Source organism: Trichomycterus rosablanca, chromosome 9 (assembly GCF_030014385.1).
Source record: "Trichomycterus rosablanca isolate fTriRos1 chromosome 9, fTriRos1.hap1, whole genome shotgun sequence".
NCBI classification, from domain to species: Eukaryota; Metazoa; Chordata; class Actinopteri; order Siluriformes; family Trichomycteridae; genus Trichomycterus; species Trichomycterus rosablanca.
This window is the reverse complement of record NC_085996.1, coordinates 24025258-24049589: the sequence shown is the minus strand read 5'-3', so window position 1 is coordinate 24049589 and position 24332 is coordinate 24025258. Positions and strand designations below refer to the sequence as shown.

At 37.8% G+C, this 24332-nt stretch overlaps 1 protein-coding gene across 1 annotated transcript; it reads right to left on the bottom strand.

Moving 5' to 3' along the window:
* Positions 1-95: 95 nt before the first annotated feature.
* On the bottom strand, positions 96-23759 carry LOC134320858 (cytochrome P450 2J2-like). The gene is made up of 19 exons (XM_063002492.1): positions 23538-23759; positions 22986-23148; positions 19701-19850; positions 19334-19491; positions 17635-17811; positions 17353-17494; positions 17037-17224; positions 16801-16942; positions 14656-14826; positions 12583-12602; positions 11896-11961; positions 6738-6897; positions 5806-5955; positions 3955-4115; positions 2882-3058; positions 2107-2248; positions 1837-2024; positions 1449-1590; positions 96-408 (listed from the first exon to the last, which is right to left on the bottom strand). The coding sequence occupies exons 1-19, from the start codon at positions 23718-23720 to the stop codon at positions 233-235; spliced, it is 2856 nt and encodes a 951-aa protein (XP_062858562.1). The 5' UTR covers positions 23721-23759; the 3' UTR covers positions 96-232.
* Between the last annotated feature and the right edge of the window lie 573 nt (positions 23760-24332).

Sequence of the window (24332 nt, the reverse complement as noted above, 5' to 3'; positions counted from 1 at the left end):
TATCCTTTATTTATGTTAATGTTTTGTATAGCAGTTACAAAGTTCATCTTATGTCTTCTTTGAAAATAATATAAATTGGTTTTCATATTTGACTTTTCTTTCAATTTGTAAATTGTACATTATTTCTTTTCATTAAGCTTATCATTATATAGCTGCCATGCAACCTTGTATATATTTATGTTTACTCTTGTATACTTGTTTATATTTTATTTTAAGAAATCTGTCCATGACTTCATCGTTGGACAGCACAAAACTTAAATGGCTTGGGAGCCTGGGTAAAGCCGAGCTCACTCTCCAGACTGGGCTCTTCACCTGGAGGAGGTCTGAAAGTGAATTTCTGTAGAAGAGTGGTAAATACAAGAAACAGCTCCACACGAGCCAGGTACTCTCCAGGACACATCCTCTTACCTACAACACACACACACACATACACACACACATACACACATAGTTCACAGAGTAGTACAACATTATAAGAAATACAACTTTGTCTTGAATTGGCATCTCTACATGTATGAAAGCAATTCCTTTAAACAATCAGTTAATAGCCATGTATTCAATTATATTTCCAATAAGAAAAGTACATTCTACGCATGTGCATTTATGTCATAGCAGAGGTGTACAAAATTCAACAGGGCGGCACGGTGGCTTAGTGGGTAGCACTGTCACCTCACAGCAAGAAGGTCCTGGGTTCGAACCCCAGGTGGGGCGGTCCGGGTCCTTTCTGTGTGGAGTTTGCATGTTCTCCCCGTGTCTGCGTGGGTTTACTCTGGGTGCTCCGGTTTCCTCCCACAGTCCAAAGACATGCAAGTGAGGTGAATTGAAGATACTAAATTGTCCAAGACTGTGCTTGATATAATCTTGTGAACTGATAAACCTTGTGTAATAAATAACTACCGTTCCTGTCATGAATGTAACCAAAGTGTAAGAACATGACGTTAAAATCCTAATAAATAAACAAACAAAATTCAACATAGGGGGAGCAAAAAACTGAGCAGAAGATATGAAGTTTATGCAGCAAGCTTATATGGCTTGGAATGTTGCAGGACATCTTACTCTTCTGAAAGAAGTAAATGTGAAGTACATCTTGCTGAAATCACTATAATTTAAAAGCAATTTAAAAAAACAAACCACCAACTGAAAACTCGCTGCTCTTCATACTCTGACAGGACGTTATTAGGACAGCTAATAAACCATGTACAGGGTTATTCCTGGAAGTGAACTTGCTCTGACAATGTTCCCTAATTTTAAAGATCTTTTTTTTTTACAGCAGGACAATGCTCTATGCCATACAGCCAGGTCATAAATTTACTTTTGTTATAGTTCTCAATTTGTATGGCTAAATTACTTTTACAGGCATTTTACCCATCTTTTTCAAGGCTGCAAATAATTCTGGAACGTATTACTTGACTTACTTGAAAAAGGGTTAATAGTTCATTTTACTGTACCTGCTGAAAATGAAAAGAAAGCATCTCTCCTGCGAAACCGGCCTTCAGAGTCCAGAAAATGTCCTGGATTAAAGGTGTATGGTGTTTCCCACTCATTTTCATCATGCAGTACAGAGGAGAGGTTGGTGATCAATACAGTTCCCTACAGACAGAAAAACACCTAAAATTATCTGCAATTATTAACTATAGAAATCATCAGTATCAGTAAACTGTATAAATGAGCTTTTATACATTTTGGTAGAAATGGTCATGAAAGTCAATTTTGTCAATTTTGCAATATTGTCTCCATTATTTCTGAATATTAATCTATTTTTAACACAAGCAAAAAATATTCTCGTTTAAATAAATCACTTATCAACATGAAATAAATATAATAATTTTTCTTTACCTGTGTGACCAAATATTTGCCAAGTGTAGTGTCCTGTTTTGCCACCCTGGCCATATTCAGTGGAACAATATCACTTTTCCTATGTACTTCATGAAGGACAGCATTGGTGTAAGGCATGTTGGCTTTGTCTGTCATTGTAGATGAACGTGACCATCCAATCACACAGTCGATCTCCTCTTGGACTTTCTCTAAATGGATAAAAGTCTGTGGTTAGTAGAAATAAATCTACCACTAGACAATGAATTATTAAAATCATATAACATAAAATACCCTGTATTAGTGGATATTTAATCATGTACAGAAGAGCCCATCGTAGAGTGTTCGTTGTTGTCTCTGTTCCTCCCTCAAACAGGTCCACCATACACCAGTCCAAGTTGTCTATGTCAAAACGGGCCTCCTTGTCATTTCTCCTCTGCAATTATTTAAATTTAGAACTAAATATATACTGTATATACATATTGTTGAGTTGTAACAGAATAGTGTATTCAGAATGCATCTTTAAATTGATGTATGGTCCAGACACATTTTCTTCTTTATTCGTCTTTATTTATTTATTTATCTTTATATATAGTTAACAGCCCTGCTCCTCATTCACACCTGGGACCTTGTAACTCGAACGAGTCACATGACACCAGGGCACAATTTGGACATGTTCGCTGTGAGGTGTACTCACTTGTGTTGCCAGCTATTTAGACATTAATGGCTGTGTGTTGAGTTATTTTCATATTTTCAGTAAATCTATACTGCTATACAAGCTGTACACTGACTACTCTAAGTTATATCCAAGTTTCATTTCTATATTTTTTATACTATCATATGATTCATATTGTTGTATTATATTATCATGTAATATTTTATCATTTCATATTATCATTAAATGCAACATTGTAGAATAATATGATTACTTTGAATAATATGCATTTGTTAAATAAATGTAAGAAAAATATTTAACATGCACACAAATTCACACTTCACAAATAACTTCCAAATAAAACAGTAAATGAAGAATTATAGCACTGTATAGATACAGTACTATCTAAACTACCTTTTCGATTTCCATTAGGTAGGAGTCAATGTAATCTCGAGGCTCATTTGGCTCCCAGTCCAGTTTGTGTTTTTCTGTTTTCTCTCTCAAAAAGGCAGCAAGTTTCCGGTAGTTTGAGATTATAGTATGATGAGGCCCTGGTAGCAATTTCACTAAGCTTGGGAAGGCATCATACATCTGAAACATTAATCATAACACATGATAATTAATAATAGTAAAAAAAGTGAAAAATCTGCATGACACATTATGTCTTTTAAAGATAGCCCAGTTGAAAGGTTGTGTATAGGTTGTGATGGCCAGTAGTAATGTTATTATTTTAATTACATAATGAATACAGTGGTTATTAAAGACTCTATACAGTCATATCAGAAAAAAAATGGGTATGGAAAATGCAAATAAAGATACCAACAGTCTCCTACTTTGATTTTTAACCCAAGACATTTTATGTTTTGTCTGGTCATTTTCATTTCATTTGTTAATATACATCCTTCCACGCATTTCAGGTCTGCAACACATTAGGGTGGTAAAACATTTACCACTTTGTAATTGTTGCCGTTTCTTCTCACTTAAAAGATGTTTTGGAACTGAGGATACCAAACAATGAAGTGTTTCATGTGTTATTTTGTCCCATTCGTCCTGAAAACACGTCTTATGGTATGGGGTTGTGACTTTGACACAACTACACACCATGATAGACCTGGCTTTTGGACTTAATGCTGATAACTTTGGTCTAGAGCACACAGCACATAAGGATCCTTTTTGCACAGTAAAAATTGAAGTGTCATTTATGAATGTTACTCTGTATTGTAGTGCTTGGCAAAGGTTTGCCCATGTGGTTTTGTCAGCTATTGATGAATGAAGGTTCTTTCAGTGCCATCTTGATGCAGTGCCATGTAATCAGCTTAGCTGCTTTTGCTGTGTAGCTTTGTCAGAAAAATAACCCTGTTTTAGATACATGCTTATAGCATCCTAACCAACAGTATTCATACATATAAGTGGTGTCTACTTTAAGACTTGTAGTATGTTGTATGATTTTTTATTTTGCTAGTGTTATGTAAGGTTAAATCCCATACCTCAGTCCAAACTGAGCAAGTAAGAAACACTGACTCAGCACTTCTGCGTAAAAATGCCTGGAACTGAACGTCATCATATTCATAGCGATGCCCAAATATTAGCATACCAATCACATTGGCTACTGCATTATTGATTTTGATCAGAGGGTCGAATGGGCAGCCTGTAAAAGAGTCAAGAAACATAAATACAGGATGAGAGAGTGACCAAAGCAAACAAATTCTAAATATATTATTTGGGGCCAGCAACCATGGTGCTGGCCCCAAATAATATTGTTCCACAACTTTGAACTGACCATTTAGATTATTACAGTATGATATGTGACCGTTTATTAGCAGTTAGCTGGTCATTCTTCCTTCTGCGTATTTATTTGTCATATATTATGCTCAAACAATTGCTAAATGCAATTTAATAAACACCTCTAAAATACTGCAGATTTACATATATTTGAACACCTACTGATGGCTTTTGTTTCAGGTTTTGATAAATAAGCCCTTGATATTTAAAAAAAAATTTTTTAATATATATTTTTATGCATTTTCTCCCAGTTGCCCGATTGCATCATGCTTCCTCTCCACCAATGGTGATCTCTGCTCTGATTGAGGAGAGCGAGGCTAACCCATGCCCCCTCCGACACATGGGCAGCATGCCGTATGCATCTTATCACCTACACTTTGACGAGTGCAGTGCAGCTTAGCGTTGTCTACGGCGAGACACACCCTAAGAGCACTCTTTTCTCATCTCTGTGCAGGTGCCACCAATCAGCCAGCAGAGGTCGTAATTGCGTAATTGTCATGAGAGAGAGACCCCATCCGGCTTAGTCCCGCCCATCTAAACAACACGCCAATCGTTGTTCATGTGGCCGCTCATTCTTAGCCGGCAGGCAGAGCTGATATTCGATACGATGTATTCGAGATCCCAGCTTGAACATCAATTTTAGTATGTTTTATTTGCTGTAAAACCAACACTAGGTCTGGCCCCCAATCAACACTTCAGGTGTCTCAAATTGCAGCAGCTCGAATGCTAACAAGAACTAAAAAGTTTGATCATATTAGCCCTGCCTCTGTTTGTGATTCAGTCTTAATTTCAAAGTTCATATTGAAAACATACTTATTTACTCAGGCTTTTGATGAGTCTTTCCAAACCAGGGACGTGTGGCTCTGATTTTGGGGATCTGGGGACTGGGCAGTCTGGTGATCTCATGTTCTGTCACTGTTGCTGGCCGAGTTACAAAACGTTGTGGTGATCAGGGATGTTGGGTTGTTGGCGTTCTGCCTCTTTTATGCGATCACTCAGGTTTGTTAAAGGTTTAGGAGGTTGCTGCTGATGTCCTGTTAAAGCTGTCATTGCTGTGTTACCTTTTAGTTATCACTTTTAATTATGCTGTAATAATTAGGTGTGCTGGAGTATTATCTTTGCAATTGACATACTATTAAAGCTTTTGTTCATAATACATTTTACCCTGAGGTGGTTCTGACGTGAACCTTTTTACAAGGCTGCCAGCACCACTCTTGTTGGATATGGGAATCTGAGGTGTCTACACTCACAATGTTCAGAACTCACTATCAGACTTTACAACAGATTAGTTAGTTATGTATGTATGATTAATCTAATTTAGGCCACCCATGGAGGATTGGCTCCTGCTGAGTCTGGTTTCTCTCAAGGTTTCTCTTTGCCACTGTTGCTCTCAGGTTGCTTAGCAGGGTTTTTTTAAGTCCTGGACAAGGTGCTGTAGGACAATGTCTGTTGTAAAAAGTGTTATACGTACTAATAAATTTGACTGGAATTGACCTCGCAACACTTTTGCTTTAAATCTGTTTTTTTTTAAATGGAAATACATTCAGTAAACTCACCCTGTTCTTCTTTGAATGCTTCATACAGGAAGTGGCATTCTCTGTGGATATGGTGCTCCAGGGTCTTTTTTCCTTCTCCAAAGTTCTTCAGATGACCAACAGCAAATTGGTTCTGTTTTTTCCACGAGTAGCCATTAGAGAATGACAGCCCTTTTTCCCCATACACAATGAAAAGAAAGAAAGAAACAAACAAACAGACGAATATATGAAGTCCCATTATCAGTTAAAGAGGATTTGGTGAGAGCTTATTTGACTTTTATTATGTGTGACAGTGTGTTCTTTCCTTCTTCTACCTACTTCATTGCTAAGGGATCATAAAAGCAAACATCTGTCATATGGCTGAAAGTATGTGAACACATCAATAAAATTCAGCTGTTTAAATGCATTTATAGACAAGTGTATAGTCTTCCAACTCTCGACTTTGTGAAAGCATTTAAGAAAGTTACCCCTTCACAAAGCAAGGTCCATAGAAACTTCGGTGATCTCAACCCAATTAGTAATTTTTTTGATGAATTGGAACATGGATTGCAAGCCAGGCCTTCTTACCCAACATCAGTATGTGACCTTACAAATGCCCTTCTGACTGAATAGGCACAAATTACCACAAAGTTTTGTGGATAGCCTTTCCAAATTGTAATGGCTGTTGTAACTGCAAAGGGTGGCAGGCAGCTCCATATTAATGCCCATGGTTTTTGAATGGAATATCCAAAAAGTGGGCAAGTGTCCACATAGTTCTAGCCATACAATATCCTAAGAAAACTCTCAGTTAAAAACACAAGTGTTTAGACTCATTAATGCTGTTGTTATTAAATGTATTACACAACCAATAAGGAGAGACTGACTATATATTAATATTCATGGTTTTGAAATGAGTGGTTAACAAGGACATGAATGTGATGTTTGAGTGACCATGTAGTGTACACTTGATTTACCTCTGCCTTTGTAAATGTCATTAAATAAAGGGTCAACACAGCGTTCAAAGCTTTCCACTTTAGTGACAAGAGCTTCCTTTACCATCTTGTATCCAGAAACATACACAAACTTTGTACTACCTCTTCTCAAACTGAAAACATGCCCATACTGCTCGGCCAACTAAGAAAAATAAAAACAAAGATATTAGGCAAAGTTTATGATGAAACACAATTTTTGGCATTGTAGGTCAACATATGTAAATTAATAATAACTACAAACAGTTCATGGTTTTGGGTTGTGTATGTTTAGACAGAAAATGAACTTTTAAATTGACATTTATTGCATAATAAATGCTATTATGAATTACAACTATCATGGTGTTTTACTGGGTTAGTTATCCTAAAGTCCTCTAAAGAAGCTGCCTTGTAAGATTTCTCTTGGCTCAGTACTGTAAGATAAGTCGGGAGTAATTGATTTGAATTGCGGTCAACTACAGGAAGCTAAGAGTGCAGCAATGTGGTAATGCTGCAATGTTTGGATTGATTAAAAACCAGGTGTTGCAGCTGTAAGCTGCCAAATGAGGTTCTACAAAGTATTGAATAAAGGGTCTTATTACCTTTATGTAGGAGTTTTCAATTTTTGATTTACAATTAAAACATTTTTTCCACTTGGTTATTATGGATGATTAAGAAAAGGTTGATGGCTAAAATGGCAATTATATCCACAACACAACACAACACAAATCTGGTAACCCCTTAATTATTTAAGCGTGAATACCACTGATTGGCCAATTTACTGTTTACTATCTACAATAATTTTGCTGGTGTGAATGTGTCTGTCGCTAATGGCTGGTTGGCTACTACTAAGACAACTACCACAGGACTAAATGACTACAGACCTGTTGCCCTGACCTCTGTGGTCATGAAGTCCTTTGAAAGACTTGTTCTCAACCACATTAAGGAAATCACGGACCCCCTGCTAGACCCCAACCGGTCGGTGGACGATGCAGTGAATATGGGTCTCCACTTCATCCTTCAACACCTTGATCACCCGGGAACTTATGCAAGAATTCTGTTCTTGGACTTCAGCTCAGCCTTCAACACAATTATTCCAGGACAATTACACAGCAAATTGACTGAACTCAGCGTACCAGCCTCCACCTGCCAGTGGATAACTGACTTTCTTACTGGCAGAAAACAGCAGGTGAGGCTGGGAAAGTGTACTTCAGGGACCCGAACCATCAGCACGGGTGCCCCACAGGGTTGTGTACTCTCCCCACTGCTCTTCTCGCTGTACACAAATGACTGTACCTCCATGGACTCCTCTGTTAAAATCCTGAAGTTTGCAGATGACACTACAGTCATTGGTTTCATCAGTGACAGTGATGAGTCTGCTTATAGACGGGTGGTTGATCAGGTTGTCCTCTGGAGCAGTCAGAACAATCTGGAGCTGAACACAGCTAAAACAGTGGAGATGACCGTGGACTTCAGGAGGAGCCCCCCAACCCTGCCAGCACTCACCATCCTAGACAGAACTGTGATGGCTGTGGAGTCCTACAAGTTCCTGGGCACAACGATCTCCAAGGACCTGAAGTGGGACAGCAACATCAACTCCATCATCAAGAGGGCTCAACAGAGAATGTACTTCCTGTACCAGCTGAGGAAGTTCAACCTACCCCAAGAGCTGATGGTGCAGTTCTACACAGCCATTATAGAGTCCATCGTCACCACATCCATCACAGTGTGGGGCAGCGCTGTCACAAAACATGACACCAAGAGACTGCAGCGCATCATCAAGTCTGCAGAGAGGACCATCGGTGTAAAGCTGCCCACACTGCTGGACCTGCATGCCTCCAGAACCAGGAAGCGTGCAGAGAAAATCATCACTGACCCGTCTCACCCTGGCCATCACCTGTTTCGGTGCCTTCCATCAGGCCGACGCTTCAGCCACATGAAGACCCGAACGACCAGGCTACAGAGAAGCTTTTATCCAAACTCCATTACGCTCATGAAAAATTGAACACTACTGTACTGTTAATGCCCGGTACACTTGCACATCAAAACTACCTATTTAATTTATGTAATAGCATACACAGGATTTTCACTTTTACTTCCATTTTTTATTTATATATTTTTTTCTATTTTCTATAGTTTTTATATTGCACAAAACTGCACCTTTTTTAAAACCACAATGTAAATTGCACATGCTAAATGTTTACAAATGTTTTCTATGTTTACGGGTATGAATGTGTGTGTAAGGAGAGTGTGAGCTGTGTGAATAAGATTGTCTTTACTGTATTTTTCGTGCACTGCAAGCATCTGTGTAACCAAAAACAAATTCCTTGTATGTGTGAGCATACTTGGCCAATAAAGCCTGATTCTGATTCTGATTCTGATTCTGTGTGCGTGAAGTGAAGTGAAGGCTTATCTTGAAATTGTGTTGCTTTTGTGTGGTAGGAGGGTGTGACTGTTATGCATTTTGTACCCTGGTCCGTTATCTCTATATTCTGTTATCTCATATTCCGTCCTGTAAGTGCACACAGAGCTCATGTGATGAAGCGATTATTTGTAAGGAGGATTTGCATTCAGCTTAAGAAATTGAGCTATTTTGTTTAGGCGATAACCCTCTCTGCCCTGTTTTCTTAATGCATTTCTAGGGCCAACTATCGTTTAGTTTTTATTGGAGGGGGGATTAGAGGGTCGAGGTTTAGGAGGTTTACTACTGGTAAATATATACACTTACACATACCAAGAACTTTAGTAGAAACAACTACTTGGTATGTACATTTATTGATTATTTTATTATTTTTTCTGCTTCCATCTGGAATGCATTATAGTGTTTAAAGGACCAGCTCCTACAGACTGAAAAACAGTATTTCTCCCAATTCAATTACTGAAATGAACACTGACCTCTTACCCCACTCACTATATAACATCAGTGTCAGTGCAATAGTTTCTGTTAGTTTAATATGTAAATTAAATTAGTAAATTAGTAAAATTGCTGTTACATATGCAATAAGTTTTTACTGATGTGCAATAACGCTGCTTTATGTCATGTAAAGACCTGTAGCACCTATATACTTTTAGGACTTAACTGTTGTATGTCAATTTCACCATTTAGTCTGTATTATTATGTCACTGTGTTTTGTTTCCAAGGAGTTGCACAGAAACCTTTGGTTTTTTTTATTTACAATGAAAATAAAGGCATTTATTCATTAGCTACAGCTACAATACAAATGTAATTTGTGGGAATGAAGTTACTAGTAGTGGACTATTCTCAGATCTCTGCACTGCAATGACACTGACATATATACAGTGTATCACAAAAGTGAGTACACCCCTCACATTTCTGCAAATATTTCATTATATCTTTTCATGGGACAACACTATAGACATGAAACTCGGATATAACTTAGAGTAGTCAGTGTACAGCTTGTATAGCAGTGTAGATTTACTGTCTTCTGAAAATAACTCAACACACAGCCATTAATGTCTAAATAGCTGGCAACATAAGTGAGTACACCCCACAGTGAACATGTCCAAATTGTGCCCAAATGTGTCGTTGTCCCTCCCTGGTGTCATGTGTCAAGGTCCCAGGTGTAAATGGGGAGCAGGGCTGTTAAATTTGGTGTTTTGGGTACAATTCTCTCATACTGGCCACTGGATATTCAACATGGCACCTCATGGCAAAGAACTCTCTGAGGATGTGAGAAATAGAATTGTTGCTCTCCACAAAGATGGCCTGGGCTATAAGAAGATTGCTAACACCCTGAAACTGAGCTACAGCATGGTGGCCAAGGTCATACAGCGGTTTTCCAGGACAGGTTCCACTCGGAACAGGCTTCGCCAGGGTCGACCAAAGAAGTTGAGTCCACGTGTTAGGCGTCATATCCAGAGGTTGGCTTTAAAAAATAGACACATGAGTGCTGCCAGCATTGCTTTAGAGGTTGAAGACGTGGGAGGTCAGCCTGTCTGTGCTCAGACCATACGCCGCACACTGCATCAACTCGGTCTGCATGGTCGTCATCCCAGAAGGAAGCTGACGCACAAGAAAGCCAGCAAACAGTTTGCTGAAGACAAGCAGTCCAAGAACATGGATTACTGGAATGCCCTGTGGTCTGACGAGACCAAGATATACTTGTTTGGCTCAGATGGTGTCCAGCATGTGTGGCGGCGCCCTGGTAAGAAGTACCAAGACAACTGTATCTTGCCTACAGTCAAGCATGGTGGTGGTAGCATCATGGTCTTGGGCTGCATGAGTGTTGCTGGCACTGGGGAGCTGCAGTTCATTGAGGGAAACATGAATTCCAACATGTACTGTGACATTCTGAAACAGAGCATGATCCCCTCCCTTTGAAAACTGGGCCTCATGGCAGTTTTCCAACAGGATAACGACCCCAAACACAACCTCCAAGATGACAACTGCCTTGCTGAGGAAGCTGAAGGTAAAGGTGATGGACTAAACCCAATTGAGCACCTGTGGCGCATCCTCAAGTGGAAGGTGGAGGAGTTCAAGGTGTCTAACATCCACCAGCTCCGTGATGTCATCATGAAGGAGTGGAAGAGGATTCCAGTAGCAACCTGTGCAGCTCTGGTGAATTCCATGCCCAGGAGGGTTAAGGCAGTGCTGGATAATAATGGTGGTCACACAAAATATTGACACTTTGGGCACAATTTGGACATGTTCACTGTGGGGTGTACTCACTTATGTTGCCAGCCATTTAGACATTAATGGCTGTGTGTTGAGTTATTTTCAGAAGACAGTAAATCTACACTGCTATACAAGTTGTACACTGACTACTCTAAGTTATATCCAAGTTTCATGTCTATAGTGTTGTCCCATGAAAAGATATAATAAAATATTTGCAGAAATGTGAGGGGTGTACTCACTTTTGTGATACACTGTAATAACATGACAATGTATGTTGTTCTGGTATAAGTGTATCAGGTACAGCAGGATTGTTGTTATGATTGTTAAATAAAAGTTTAAATTGGCTTTACATACAATGCTAGCACTTGTTGTATGTGTACAGTTAAAGACTAAAGCTATTTTCTTTTTATTTTCTTTTTAAGGTATACCTAATTAATGCAGAATGCATAAGCATACAAAAATTTTAATTCATGTGCTGAATACTGCAATCACTTTCTATAGCCAATACTAGCCTTAAAATTAACTTACCTTATTCATAGTTTTGTAGTCAACTCCTGTGAAGACATTTCCCAAAAAAAGGCAAAGCCAGCGGTCCTGGTGGAAAGTTGGGTGGATTTTTCCAAATAATTTGGATAAAAATCAAGAGGACTAGAATAAAAATGAGCCATCCTTTAATATCCAACAGCTCATATAAGGAGCAAAAAATCATAGTTGATTCTGATTCTAAACAGATGAGTTAGAGGGCAAACTTGACATGCATATATATATATATATATATATATATATATAGGTATTGTAGGATTTTAGATCTATATCTGTGCCTTTGGGTACATTTGTGTATGTGTGAGCACGTGTGAAACTCTGCGGGTGAAGCAGAGTTCAGTGTTACATAATCAGTATTGCGTGGTCCTCTGTTTTTCCTTTCTGCTAGGGTAGAAAGGGGCTCCAGAGGGGTAAAATACCAGTGCTGTTCTCCTCTTAATATCCACAGGCATTTTGCAAACACAGGGGTTGCAAGCCACACTAGTATCTACTAAATGCAAATGAAAATATCTGTTCTAATGTATAGTTTTCAGCAGGCTTAAAACTTTTGGAATTATCTGGTATCTGCATTTATTTTTATTATAAATGTATTGGGAAGTAACTTTGCTTTTAAAAACTACATTTCTAAACCTGAAAACTTAAGCAACGCATTTCAAAACACAAATTGCCTACAAATGGAGGAAATTTTAGCTCTGAAACATGTTTTATAGAAATTGGTGTTTTTCAAATATTTCACCATGGGTACAATGTGTATATTTGAGGAACGTTAAAAAGTGTAACACCAACATACCTGTATACATTTCTACAGCTTGATAAGGTCTATGTGTTTGCATCATCTACAAACCCCATTTTTGTAAAGTTGAGATATTTTGTAAATTGCAATGAAAACAAGAATCTGTGATTCATTCATTCTCTTTAAATTCTATTTAAATTATAAATGTACAAAGAAAATATGTTCAAAGATGTTTCTCTGTCCAAGTTAATTGTATTTTTTTGTAAATATAAGAGTTAAATGTTTATAGAATATTCAAGTTTTAAAACACTCCATAATAAGTAGGTGAATAGGTAAATGACGGTATCATGATTGGGTATAAAAGGAGGATCCACTAAAGGATCAACAAAGATGGGTTGTGGCTCACTACTTTGTGCCAAACTTTATGAGAGAATTGTCAATTAGATCACAAACACTTTTTAATGTAGTTTGCCCTAATTTTCCTTCACATTTTCTGCTGCTGTAGACCTCCACTCCTAACCGAGGAGAGCTGTGACTAACAAACACCCCCATTCGACACGTGCAGTAGCACCAATCTCCACTATCCCCCATCTCCGCACAGGCACCATCGATCAGCCAGCAATCCTTTCTGGCATTTCCACTTGTAGATGATTAAATCATTGTTTATATAGGGGGTCAGACTGCCAGTAGCAGAGTTTGCCACCCAAGCAAATACATTATTTAAGAATTCCAAAAAACAAATGACACCATTCTCTGCCTCTACTCAGTTACCTGAGTCATGTTTTTAGCTGCTTTAGACTTCGACATCATAAACATTTTGTCTTACCAATTTGTAGTGTAACCGAGTGTTAGGTTTAATTCAAAGAACCGGCCCAGGCTGGGTGCGGTGGCGCGTACCTGTAATCCAAGCTACCGGGAGGCTTAGGCTGGCGGAGTGCTTGAGCTTAGGGGTTCTGGACTGCAGTGGACTATGTCGATCGGGTGCCCGCATTCTCCACCATTTGTTAGGTTTCACTTAAAGTCACCCAAAGTCCTGTCCCTTAAACTAATAGAAAGAATTTAACCAGGAGAAGAAACATTCGTTGAATCTCGTGCACAGGGAAAGCACCCAGACAAGACACCAAAGTATGAATGCCTCAGTTTATTTATAAAAGTTTTTATAAACACAAAAAAGTGTGTGTGTGTGTGTGTGATGGCTAAACTACATGAGAAAGTTTTAGAGAGAAGGACAGTTTTGATCAACAAAAACAAAACTAGCCAAAACAATGTTCAGAACTGCATGCCCAGCCCATATGTGGGGAGAAGAGCAGAAATACTAGGCTTAATACCATTAGTATATGGACATAAGTGTAACTAACATCTAACACAGAGTGTCTTTAGATTTTGCTGCATTTATAAAGAAAAAATAAACTGTACACAAACAATCGCAGTAAGTAATCCAGGTACTTTTCGCGTACTACGTATTCGGATACATTACCCACTCTCGCGTACTGCTTTCGGATGCAGCCTCAGTCAGAACGCTACAAGACGAAACGAAACGTCTGTTACACTAACAAAAACTAACGCTGTATGGTTGCTAGGATCGCCTCATATTGCGCCTCATATTTTATACGCTACGCAAATAAAAAATGTTAAATCGCTGAACACAACCGCAAATTTTTACTTTTGCAGCAAATCGCATATTACACGGCAAACTGCTCTTTTCACGGGAGACGGCTCATTACACAGTTCGTGGCGTGATTTTCACGGCTGTGAATTAGGTAGGGCCTTACCATTTAGCTACTATGCTTGCTTTTAGGGACGTCAGAGGGGCATTTTTGTCATGCACATTATTTTTATTTATGGATAACTGTAATCTAAATATAAAGATGATAACCATAGTCATTTTGGTACTTTCTTGTTTATACAATATTCAGTTTAAACCTAAATACTTCATATGTAAATAAACATGTTCAGTGGTACTTTTCTCCACACAGAAATCTGTCAGGTTGGTAATTCTATAAGGTCTTAGCGTGGAATAACAGACATGCGGAAGAGTTGTGGTCCATAGGTGAAGCCCATCTGGCCCTCCAGGCTTAATGTCTCTCCAGGGCCAGGGGAGAGTGTAAAGCGCTGAAGGATAGATGTGAAAAACAGGAAGAGCTCCATACGAGCCAGTTGTTCTCCCAGGCATGCTCTTTTCCCTATGCAACAATAAATCAGCACATTGAGCAATCCATGTAAAGGTAACATATGCTTGCAAAAAATGTTTAACCCTTTTCTAAATTATCTTAATGTCTGTCTCAGTTACTCATAAACTGTGTTTTAATCTTGATCCTAAGTTAGAGAAATAGGCACATTTATGTAATCTAAAGTAATAATATCTAATTGCACTTTTTGTTACAGCAACTTACAGTACTGTGACAGTATACAGTCTAAGCAATTGAAGGTTAAGGGCCTTGCTCAAGGGCCCAACAGTGGCAACCTGGCAGTGGTGGGGCTTGAACCAGCAACCTTTTGGTTACTAGTCCAGTACCTTGACCACTTGGCTATACCGTCCCTTTTTCAGTAGCTTTTTCAGTGCCTCTTTCCATTAATATCAATTTTGATAAGCATTCCTCTGTCAATGTACACATTAACAGAAAGGTAAATATTTCACCATACTGTGCTGTTGGTGCAAATATTGTAGGCTGCCACTCCTAGTAAACCATATTTTGATTTATGACTGTTAGCCATTTTATCACTACAGTTTTTATTTTATGGTCCTCTAAAATATTAGTATTGAGGAATAGTTCACATGAACAGATCTTACTGAAGACTTTGTGTGACTTTACATTTTACACCTGTAATCTTTTCTCACTGGAGAGAAGTTAAACTTCACTTTTGGAGAATTTGTTCTGCAAACTATACTGTAAACACATTTATGTGTTAAATAATTACATGAGAAGTACTATAATTAGTTTCTTATTAGTTTAGCCAAAATGTGTCCTTCTGTTATCATGGCATGTACAAAGATCAGACCACATTTTCAAAAGCAAACAGTTTATAGAGCTGGCTTGAAATACACTTACACTCACTTTCACTTAATCACATTTAGCAAGCAAAACATTTCTGATATGGTAGTCACAATAGTGAGATGCATTAATTGCACTGTGTGTAAGTAATGAAGAAATTTAGGTAGTTCCAAAAGCTTTATTTTGTACGGAAGCGTATTGCTGCCACACAGATGAAAAAAAAGCCATCAGTTATAATGAGAAAAGGAAAGTCAAGAAACAAAAAAAAGGATGTCATTAAAACAAGAAAAATATTTTCCGTTAGGAATAGTGTGATGTCCAAGATCGGTTTTTATGTCTATATAAAGACTGATATTTAAGAATCCTTCGCAGTGTTCGAATACTAATAAAAATACCAACTATGTTTTCAAAATTTAAAATTTTACTGTGGCTTAAGCCAAGCATGAAGTAAAATTTGATTAATTTAGTCAACTGCACCATTTAAGGTGAATCAAATACACAAAAGAGCATACACGTATTTCCCGTGATTGTGACATATGTTGTTTTAACAGATCTTTTCTTTTCTTGTTTTAACGAGTTCCTTTTCTTGTTTTAACAAGATCCTTTTCTCATTATAACGACATACTGAGAGCTTTTTTTTCATCTGTGTGGCAGCAATACGCTTCTGTAGTAATCTACTCTAATACAAAGCACAACTGTAGAAGTCTCTAATGTGAAGAAGAACCTTTATTGTCATTATACTTGCGTACAACGAAATTTAGTTTGACACTCTCCGAAAGATAAAAAGAAGAAGCAAAAGTATTTACATAAACATATGGATATTTACACAATAACCAGTGAACACCTCCATCAGCAGATGCGCTTCCGTCAGCTATGCATCATTTAAGGAAATTAACTTTTCTCGTTTTAATGAGATCCCTTTCTCGATTGAACGAGATACTTTCTCATTATAACGACATACTATCTTGTTATAACGACATCCTTTTCTCATTATAATGACATACTATCTCGTTATAAAGGCATACTGACTGCTTTTTTTTCCATCTGTGTGGCAGCAATATGCTTCCGTAATTTTGCAACTGTATTTAATTAAAACGCTTTTTGAATTTGTCAAATGAAGTGTTTTAATTAATTCATCCATCAAATAACATATATTCAGTTTACCTGCTGAAAATGGCAGAAATGCATCCTTCTTTACGAACTGGCCTTGATCATCCAAAAAGTGTCCTGGATTGAATCTTTCTGGTGTTTCCCACATGGTCTTGTCATAAAGCACAGATGACAGGTTTGTAGTCACAGATGTGCCCTAATGATAGAAAGAATAGTTGCATCATTGCTAATGTTGTACCTCTAGAATTTCTAATTTAAAGATGATTTGTTTTAATAAAAATAAATTGAACCTTTGGTATAAAGTATCCACCCAGTGTGGTATCTTTACATGCCATTTTTGGGAAACCCAAAGGTACAGCATTTCCAAACCGTTGTATTTCATGGACAACTGCATCGGTGTAGGGCATGTTGGGCTTGTCAGCCATGCTGGCTTGGCGTGACTGTCCGATCACTCTATCAATCTCATCCTGTACCTTTTCTGAAGAGAAACGACAACTGTTAAGTTGTAAATATTATAACTGCATTTTTAATTCACTAGCATAAGCGATTTAAGTATCATCAGCATATCCTATATTTTTACTAGTTTTGTGGTTTGTGTGCTCTCACTCTGTATTTCAGGGTACTTCATCATACAGAGAAGACCCCAGCGTATTGTAGTGGCTGCTGTTTCTGTCCCTGCTTCAAACATGTCCAGCATGGCAATCAACAATGACTCAAGATTAAAACCAGCCTCAGGGTCACTCTTTTTCTAATAATAATAAAAAAAATGTTTTAATTAATAAAAGAAAAAAAGCATAGTGGTACATAGTTTGCATATGTTTACTTTTTTACCTGGTTTACCTAAGAAGTGTAGGTGCATGAAACATTCTTACATGATGTTAAACAAACCTTCTCCATTTCTACAAGGTAGTTGTCTATGAAGTCCCGTGGGTCTGAGGGATCCCAGTCCTCTTTGTGTTTTCTTAGTTCATCTCTTAGAAAGTCCAATATCTTTGCATAGTTAGAAAACATCTTCTGATGTGGGCCAGGAAGGTACTCAAAGAGGCGAGGAAAGGCGTTATACAACTACCAGAGACCACAAAGAGGCAACAATAACAAATGGTTAATATAATGATATAATGTTTTGACAATTCAATTGTAGAATTGTAAAATGTTAAAAATGTTTTTCATTATACAGTGGTACCTTAAAACTTAACGTCAATTGGTTCTGGGAGTGGCGTTAAGTTTAAAATGCGTTGAGTTTCAAGGTATTTTTTACAATAAGAATGTATGGTAAACCTGTTAATGCGTTCTCGTGGAACTGCATATATTTCATTATATGAATACGGTTTTCATTAGTTAAGTGGACAAACACAGTTGGATATGGATTCATATATACTGGAAATATACTGGAAACATCCAAGAAGAATAACAGGTGGATTTTATCCCTAATGGAACAACACACAGATAAAGATTTGGTCTCAATTTGAAGAAGAGATAAGCAGCTGCTCAGGTAAGCAGCAGTTATGATTTTATGCTGCTGTGTGTTTGATCTGGGTCGCGGTGCTGCACTTTTATTTTGCAATGATAGCAAAGCTTCATCAAATATTAAACTTTTTCGGGATTTTTTTAATGGTCATTTATGTACTGCATAAATGTGAGCAAAGCAACAGTTGCACACACTTCGAGTTTAAGGGTACAAATTTCTCGAGTTTTAAAGATTTTGAGTTTAGGTGGACTTGGAGTTACAAGGTACCACTGTAAATGATATAATTAACATACCAATTTGAAAGAAAATTTAAATGTTTAAAGATATATTATATTAATTTTTTAGTATGTGGTATGGTCATATTTAAAATGGGTAAACAATTGCTGCAAAGTTACTAGCTGTGATGAGCTTATAAATAGTAGATCAAATTCACCTCATTAAAGTCATGTACTTTAATAAAATGTCTCAAGATTTAGTCCAACACTGTTAATATAAATGTATAAAATAAATATTTGCCGCCAACAATTTCTTTATTTTTGCATATTTGTCACAAGTATATAATCAAACTTCTACCACTACTACTATATTAGACAAAGCTAACCTTAGTAAACGCAAACTACTTTAAATGTGATTTTATTTATTTAAGGAAAAATGCTGATCAGCCTTACCTGGCACTATGTGAAAAAGTAATTGCCACCTACAGCTACTAAATCAACCAGTTAACCAAATTCAATTGATAACTGGGTTTAATATCACTAGTCACATCCAGACATGATTACTACCAGATCTGCTAAATCTAAACTTAACTCTTATAGAACACAAGATGGTAAATTCTACAAAGATTCAAACTCAGATGTGAAATAACAAACAAAGTAATTCTATTCTATTCTGTTCTATTCTATTCAAAGTTTAACCTCTTAACTCTTCTGATATACTTTACTATGTTATTACCTCCTCTGCAGCTCCCTCAGTACAAACTTACAAGCCAATTTAGGGTGGTGACCAACTAGCTGAGCAATACTGGTATAGGATACTTTAAAGTGTAATATCATTGCTCTATAAAAAGGTACATAAAAATAGTTCAATTGGCTCTCATACCATTAATTCATCTTTACTTACCTGAGCTTTGGTTAGACCTGCCAAAATGACAGCTTCAGCATCCAAACGCAAGACTTTTAAAAACTTCTCATCATGGTATTCAAAGCGATGGCCAAAAACTAAAGCAGAGATGATGTTTGAGACTGCATTGTACAGGTAGAACTGGGGGTCAAAAGGACCTGTCGAACCAAACAGAATTATAAATGGTACATCACACACACACTAGGGATATGTATGTTTTAGTTTAAACTGTCACAAATATTTAAAAGTGCTGATATGTAATTCCTTTTTCTCTTATTTCTTCCATTATTACTGGTCCTGTGACACCTGTTTTGGTAAAAGGATTTCTTAATTTTCAGTCTTCTGAATTCTTGAAGTGGCTAGTTACCCTGTTCTGCTTTGAAGGCATCACACAGAAAGTTGCTCTCTTGCTGGATACTTAGTTCAAGGCCCTTCTTCCCTTCACCAAAGTAGCGCAGGTATGTCACGGCAAACTTCCTCTGATTCTTCCACAGGTACCCATTACTTAGGGCAACACCTTCACAACATAACAAAGAAAGTATTTATGTAACTTCATAATACTTAAATCAGAGGTGATGTGTAAGAAAAATTAAATAAAATGCAGGTGAAAAGTAACATTATTATTATTGTTATTAAGCATTACACAACAGTTAGGTCTAATCAAGTAATTTAATTGGACAAGAGGCGTCCAGGAAGTTCTGATATACAGTATAATGGCACTGGGACTTTTCACCTTTCACTTTTCTTTACAGGTGTAATAACCATAAATTACATACATTAATGATCTTTGTCACCGTAGATTGCACTGTCATGGTGAGTATATTTCCACAAATAACTCATTTAAACTAAGAACAGTCACCAGGATAGATGAAGGGGAGGGAAAAAGTCTAAAAGGTTACTGGAGACTATTCATGGAGAGCAGGAAACAATGGAGTAACATACTCTTTGACGATACAGTACTAGAAATCACAAGTTCTAGAAATCACACATGCCACTAAAGTGACAAGTCAATAGACTCGTATATGTCTGGTTGCACAATAAATGGAAATGTATAAATAAATGTACATGGTATAAAGTAGCTGGACTGTGTTAAAGTGTAGATCCTACCAAACAAAGTAGGAGTAGTTGTTTATTACTTGTAGTTTATAACTTTTAAATGGTGCTTGTCAAAATTGTTGTATAATAGCAATACCACACTTGATACCATACTGTTGCAACTGTATCTTTGGCCTGTGGCCTGGTGCGCAGTACCTAATCACAGCCTATATGTATAACAGCACTCCCTCTTGTGTGATATTGCAAACTATTACAAAAGTGACATGAACCCTTTTAAACTGAGTTTGAAAGAAAGAAAAAACATCCCTTTTGGAAGACAACAGTGCTAAATCTTTTCAAATAGTTGAAAATGTATTAGCACTCCTTAAGACCTCTTAGGACCATTTATGTGACTCTCATCCTTATTTCATCTCACAGATTTTCAGTAAGGTCATGTAACTGGGGTGGTCATGGTAAAAGCTCGATTCTGAGGTCACTAAACCCTTTTTGTTGGGATTTATGAGCATGTTGTTTGTAATTATCTTGCTTGGTTTTGCTATGTTGTAAAGGCGGCTAGATGTTCATTTACAGTGTATCACAAAAGTGAGTACACCCCTCACATTTCTGCAGATATTTAAGTATATCTTTTCATGGGACAACACTGACAAAATGACACTTTGACACAATGAAAAGTAGTCTGTGTGCAGCTTATATAACAGTGTACATTTATTCTTCCCTCAAAATAACTCAATATACAGCCATTAATGTCGAAACCACCGGCAACAAAAGTGAGTACACCCCTTAGTGAAAGTTCCTGAAGTGTCAATATTTTGTGTGGCCACCATTATTTCCCAGAACTGCCTTAACTCTCCTGGGCATGGAGTTTACCAGAGCTTCACAGGTTGCCACTGGAATGCTTTTCCACTCCTCCATGACGTCATCACGGAGCTGGCGGATATTCGAGACTTTGCGCTCCTCCACCTTCCGCTTGAGGATGCCCCAAAGATGTTCTATTGGGTTTAGGTCTGGAGACATGCTTGGCCAGTCCATCACCTTTACCCTCAGCCTCTTCAATAAAGCAGTGGTCGTCTTAGAGGTGTGTTTGGGGTCATTATCATGCTGGAACACTGCCCTGCGACCCAGTTTCCGGAGGGAGGGGATCATGCTCTGCTCAGTATTTCACAGTACATATTGGAGTTCATGTGTCCCTCAATGAAATGTAACTCCCCAACACCTGCTGCACTCATGCAGCCCCAGACCATGGCATTCCCACCACCATGCTTGACTGTAGGCATGACACACTTATCTTTGTACTCCTCACCTGATTGCCGCCACACATGCTTGAGACCATCTGAACCAAACAAATTAATCTTGGTCTCATCAGACCATAGGACATGGTTCCAGTAATCCATGTCCTTTGTTGACATGTCTTCAGCAAACTGTTTGTGGGCTTTCTTGTGTAGAGACTTCAGAAGAGGCTTCCTTCTGGGGTGACAGCCATGCAGACCAATTTGATGTAGTGTGCGGCGTATGGTCTGAGCACTGACAGGCTGACCCCCCACCTTTTCAATCTCTGCAGCAATGCTGACAGCACTCCTGCGCCTATCTTTCAAAGACAGCAGTTGGATGTGACGCTGAGCACGTGCACTCAGCTTCTTTGGACGACCAACGCGAGGTCTGTTCTGAGTGGACCCTGCTCTTTTAAAACGCTGGATGATCTTGGCCACTGTGCTGCAGCTCAGTTTCAGGGTGTTGGCAATCTTCTTGTAGCCTTGGCCATCTTCATGTAGCGCAACAATTCGTCTTTTAAGATCCTCAGAGAGTTCTTTGCCATGAGGTGCCATGTTGGAACTTTCAGTGACCAGTATGAGAGAGTGTGAGAGCTGTACTACTAAATTGAACACACCTGCTCCCTATGCACACCTGAGACCTAGTAACACTAACAAATCACATGACATTTTGGAGGGAAAATGACAAGCAGTGCTCAATTTGGACATTTAGGGGTGTAGTCTCTTAGGGGTGTACTCACTTTTGTTGCCGGTGGTTTAGACATTAATGGCTGTATTTTGAGTTATTTTGAGGGAAGAATAAATGTACACTGTTATATAAGCTGCACACAGACTACTTTTCATTGTGTCAAAGTGTCATTTTGTCAGTGTTGTCCCATGAAAAGATATACTTAAATATCTGCAGAAATGTGAGGGGTGTACTCACTTTTGTGATACACTGTATATACTTCACTACTTTATGAAGTTAATAAAGCCATGTATTTTAAAAACTTACCCAAGACCTTTGAAGGGACAATAGACCCTGAAAATCTCAGATGCTTCACCATATGCACCGGTGGTGGGTGTAGTTCTTTTACATACATTTTAGTGTTTGTTGCCAAAAAACTTTTGGCTTTGCTTTCCAAATAGTTGGAGACTTGGTACGACTGTCTTTTTAAAATCCTCAACCATGATCCTTGAAGTAATCTTTGCCTTAGCATCGTTCCCTCTGTGTAGGAGGGCAAAATACACCTGCATTCTTTTACAGGCAGGCCAAAATATTCTCAAGTGTGACAAGCATTCTGGAGCTGACTGTATGTGCTCTAGCCCATATTTTTTTTTTTACCTACCAAGTCCCTTATAGACTTTGTGAAAAAGGGGGACAGCAGGACGGTCGATAAAGCTGTCCAGCTGAGTAACAAGGGCCTCCTTCACCATTTTGTACCCAGAGATAAACACAGCTTTCTCACTGCCCCATCGTAGACTGAAAACCTCTCCATACTCTTCAGCAAGCTGGAGCAAAATGACAGTATATAATTATATTTATACATTTATGTATCAATAAAGTATGTTGCCAGTGATTAGAACAAATAAGTGTAACTAATTTCATCAAACAATCATGATAAAAGTGAAGGAGCGTTCTAGGTTCTCAAGAACAAAAGTATTAAAACCACAAATCCTCTCCAGACATGAGCACTACACAAGATTTTAACAGACTAATTATGACATAAAAGGAAAGCAGCGGTTATTAAAATAAATCCAGGTTGACCTAAAAGCAACATGAAGGTCAGTTACACAGTAAACAATTAGCAATAAAATGCACCTCAATCATCTGTATTCCTACAACCCACACACAACATACACTATATGGACAAAAGTATTGGAACTTGATTTAACCTTACCTTGTCTATGTTCTTGAAATCAAGTCCGGTGAAGATATTTCCCACAAAGGGAAGAGGCATGGGTCCTGGTGGAAAGTTGGATGGATTTTTATTCTTGATGATATCAATAAGCAGCAGGAAAATGAAAATGCCAATCAGGCAGCTCTGTAAATTAAGATACTCCAATATGTAATGAAAGATCATGGCTGGATTTTGGCCTTGTGTGTTACAGTGTGCTGTACTTGTCTGTAAATGGCTGTTATGCTGGAAATCTTTGCGTGTAGCCCTGTAGCTCAGCTAGAGCAGAGGGAGGGGGTTATGTAAGCAACTTCAAATTCCTAGAGTGGGAAAAATCCCTTCTGTTTACTTTTTTCACTAATTATTTAATACTGTAACTAAATTGGAAAACTGTTTATATGCTTATTTTCAGGACAACCTTGGATTTTTGGATACACTATAGGCCCAGACACAAAATGATTTTCATAATTTTAATGATTTTCAATTTGAATATATATTGACAATTAATTTTCTTACCAGACTAAAAATGTTATGAAGAACATTTGCAAGATAATTCATTTACAAATCTTGAAAGTAATGTACAATATTGTGATAACGTTTGCATTTTTAGTCTTTTTTGTACATTTTCTTTATCTACAAATTGAACTTTCTCTGGTCTTTTTCACCCTGCGAAATTGGGACGGTAGCATTATAAAGTTTTAAAAATTGATAAAGTAGATTAAAAAATATATATATTTTGTTTATGCATTTTCTCTTTTCTCACATTTAGCGCGTCCAATTGCCCGATTGTGTCATGCT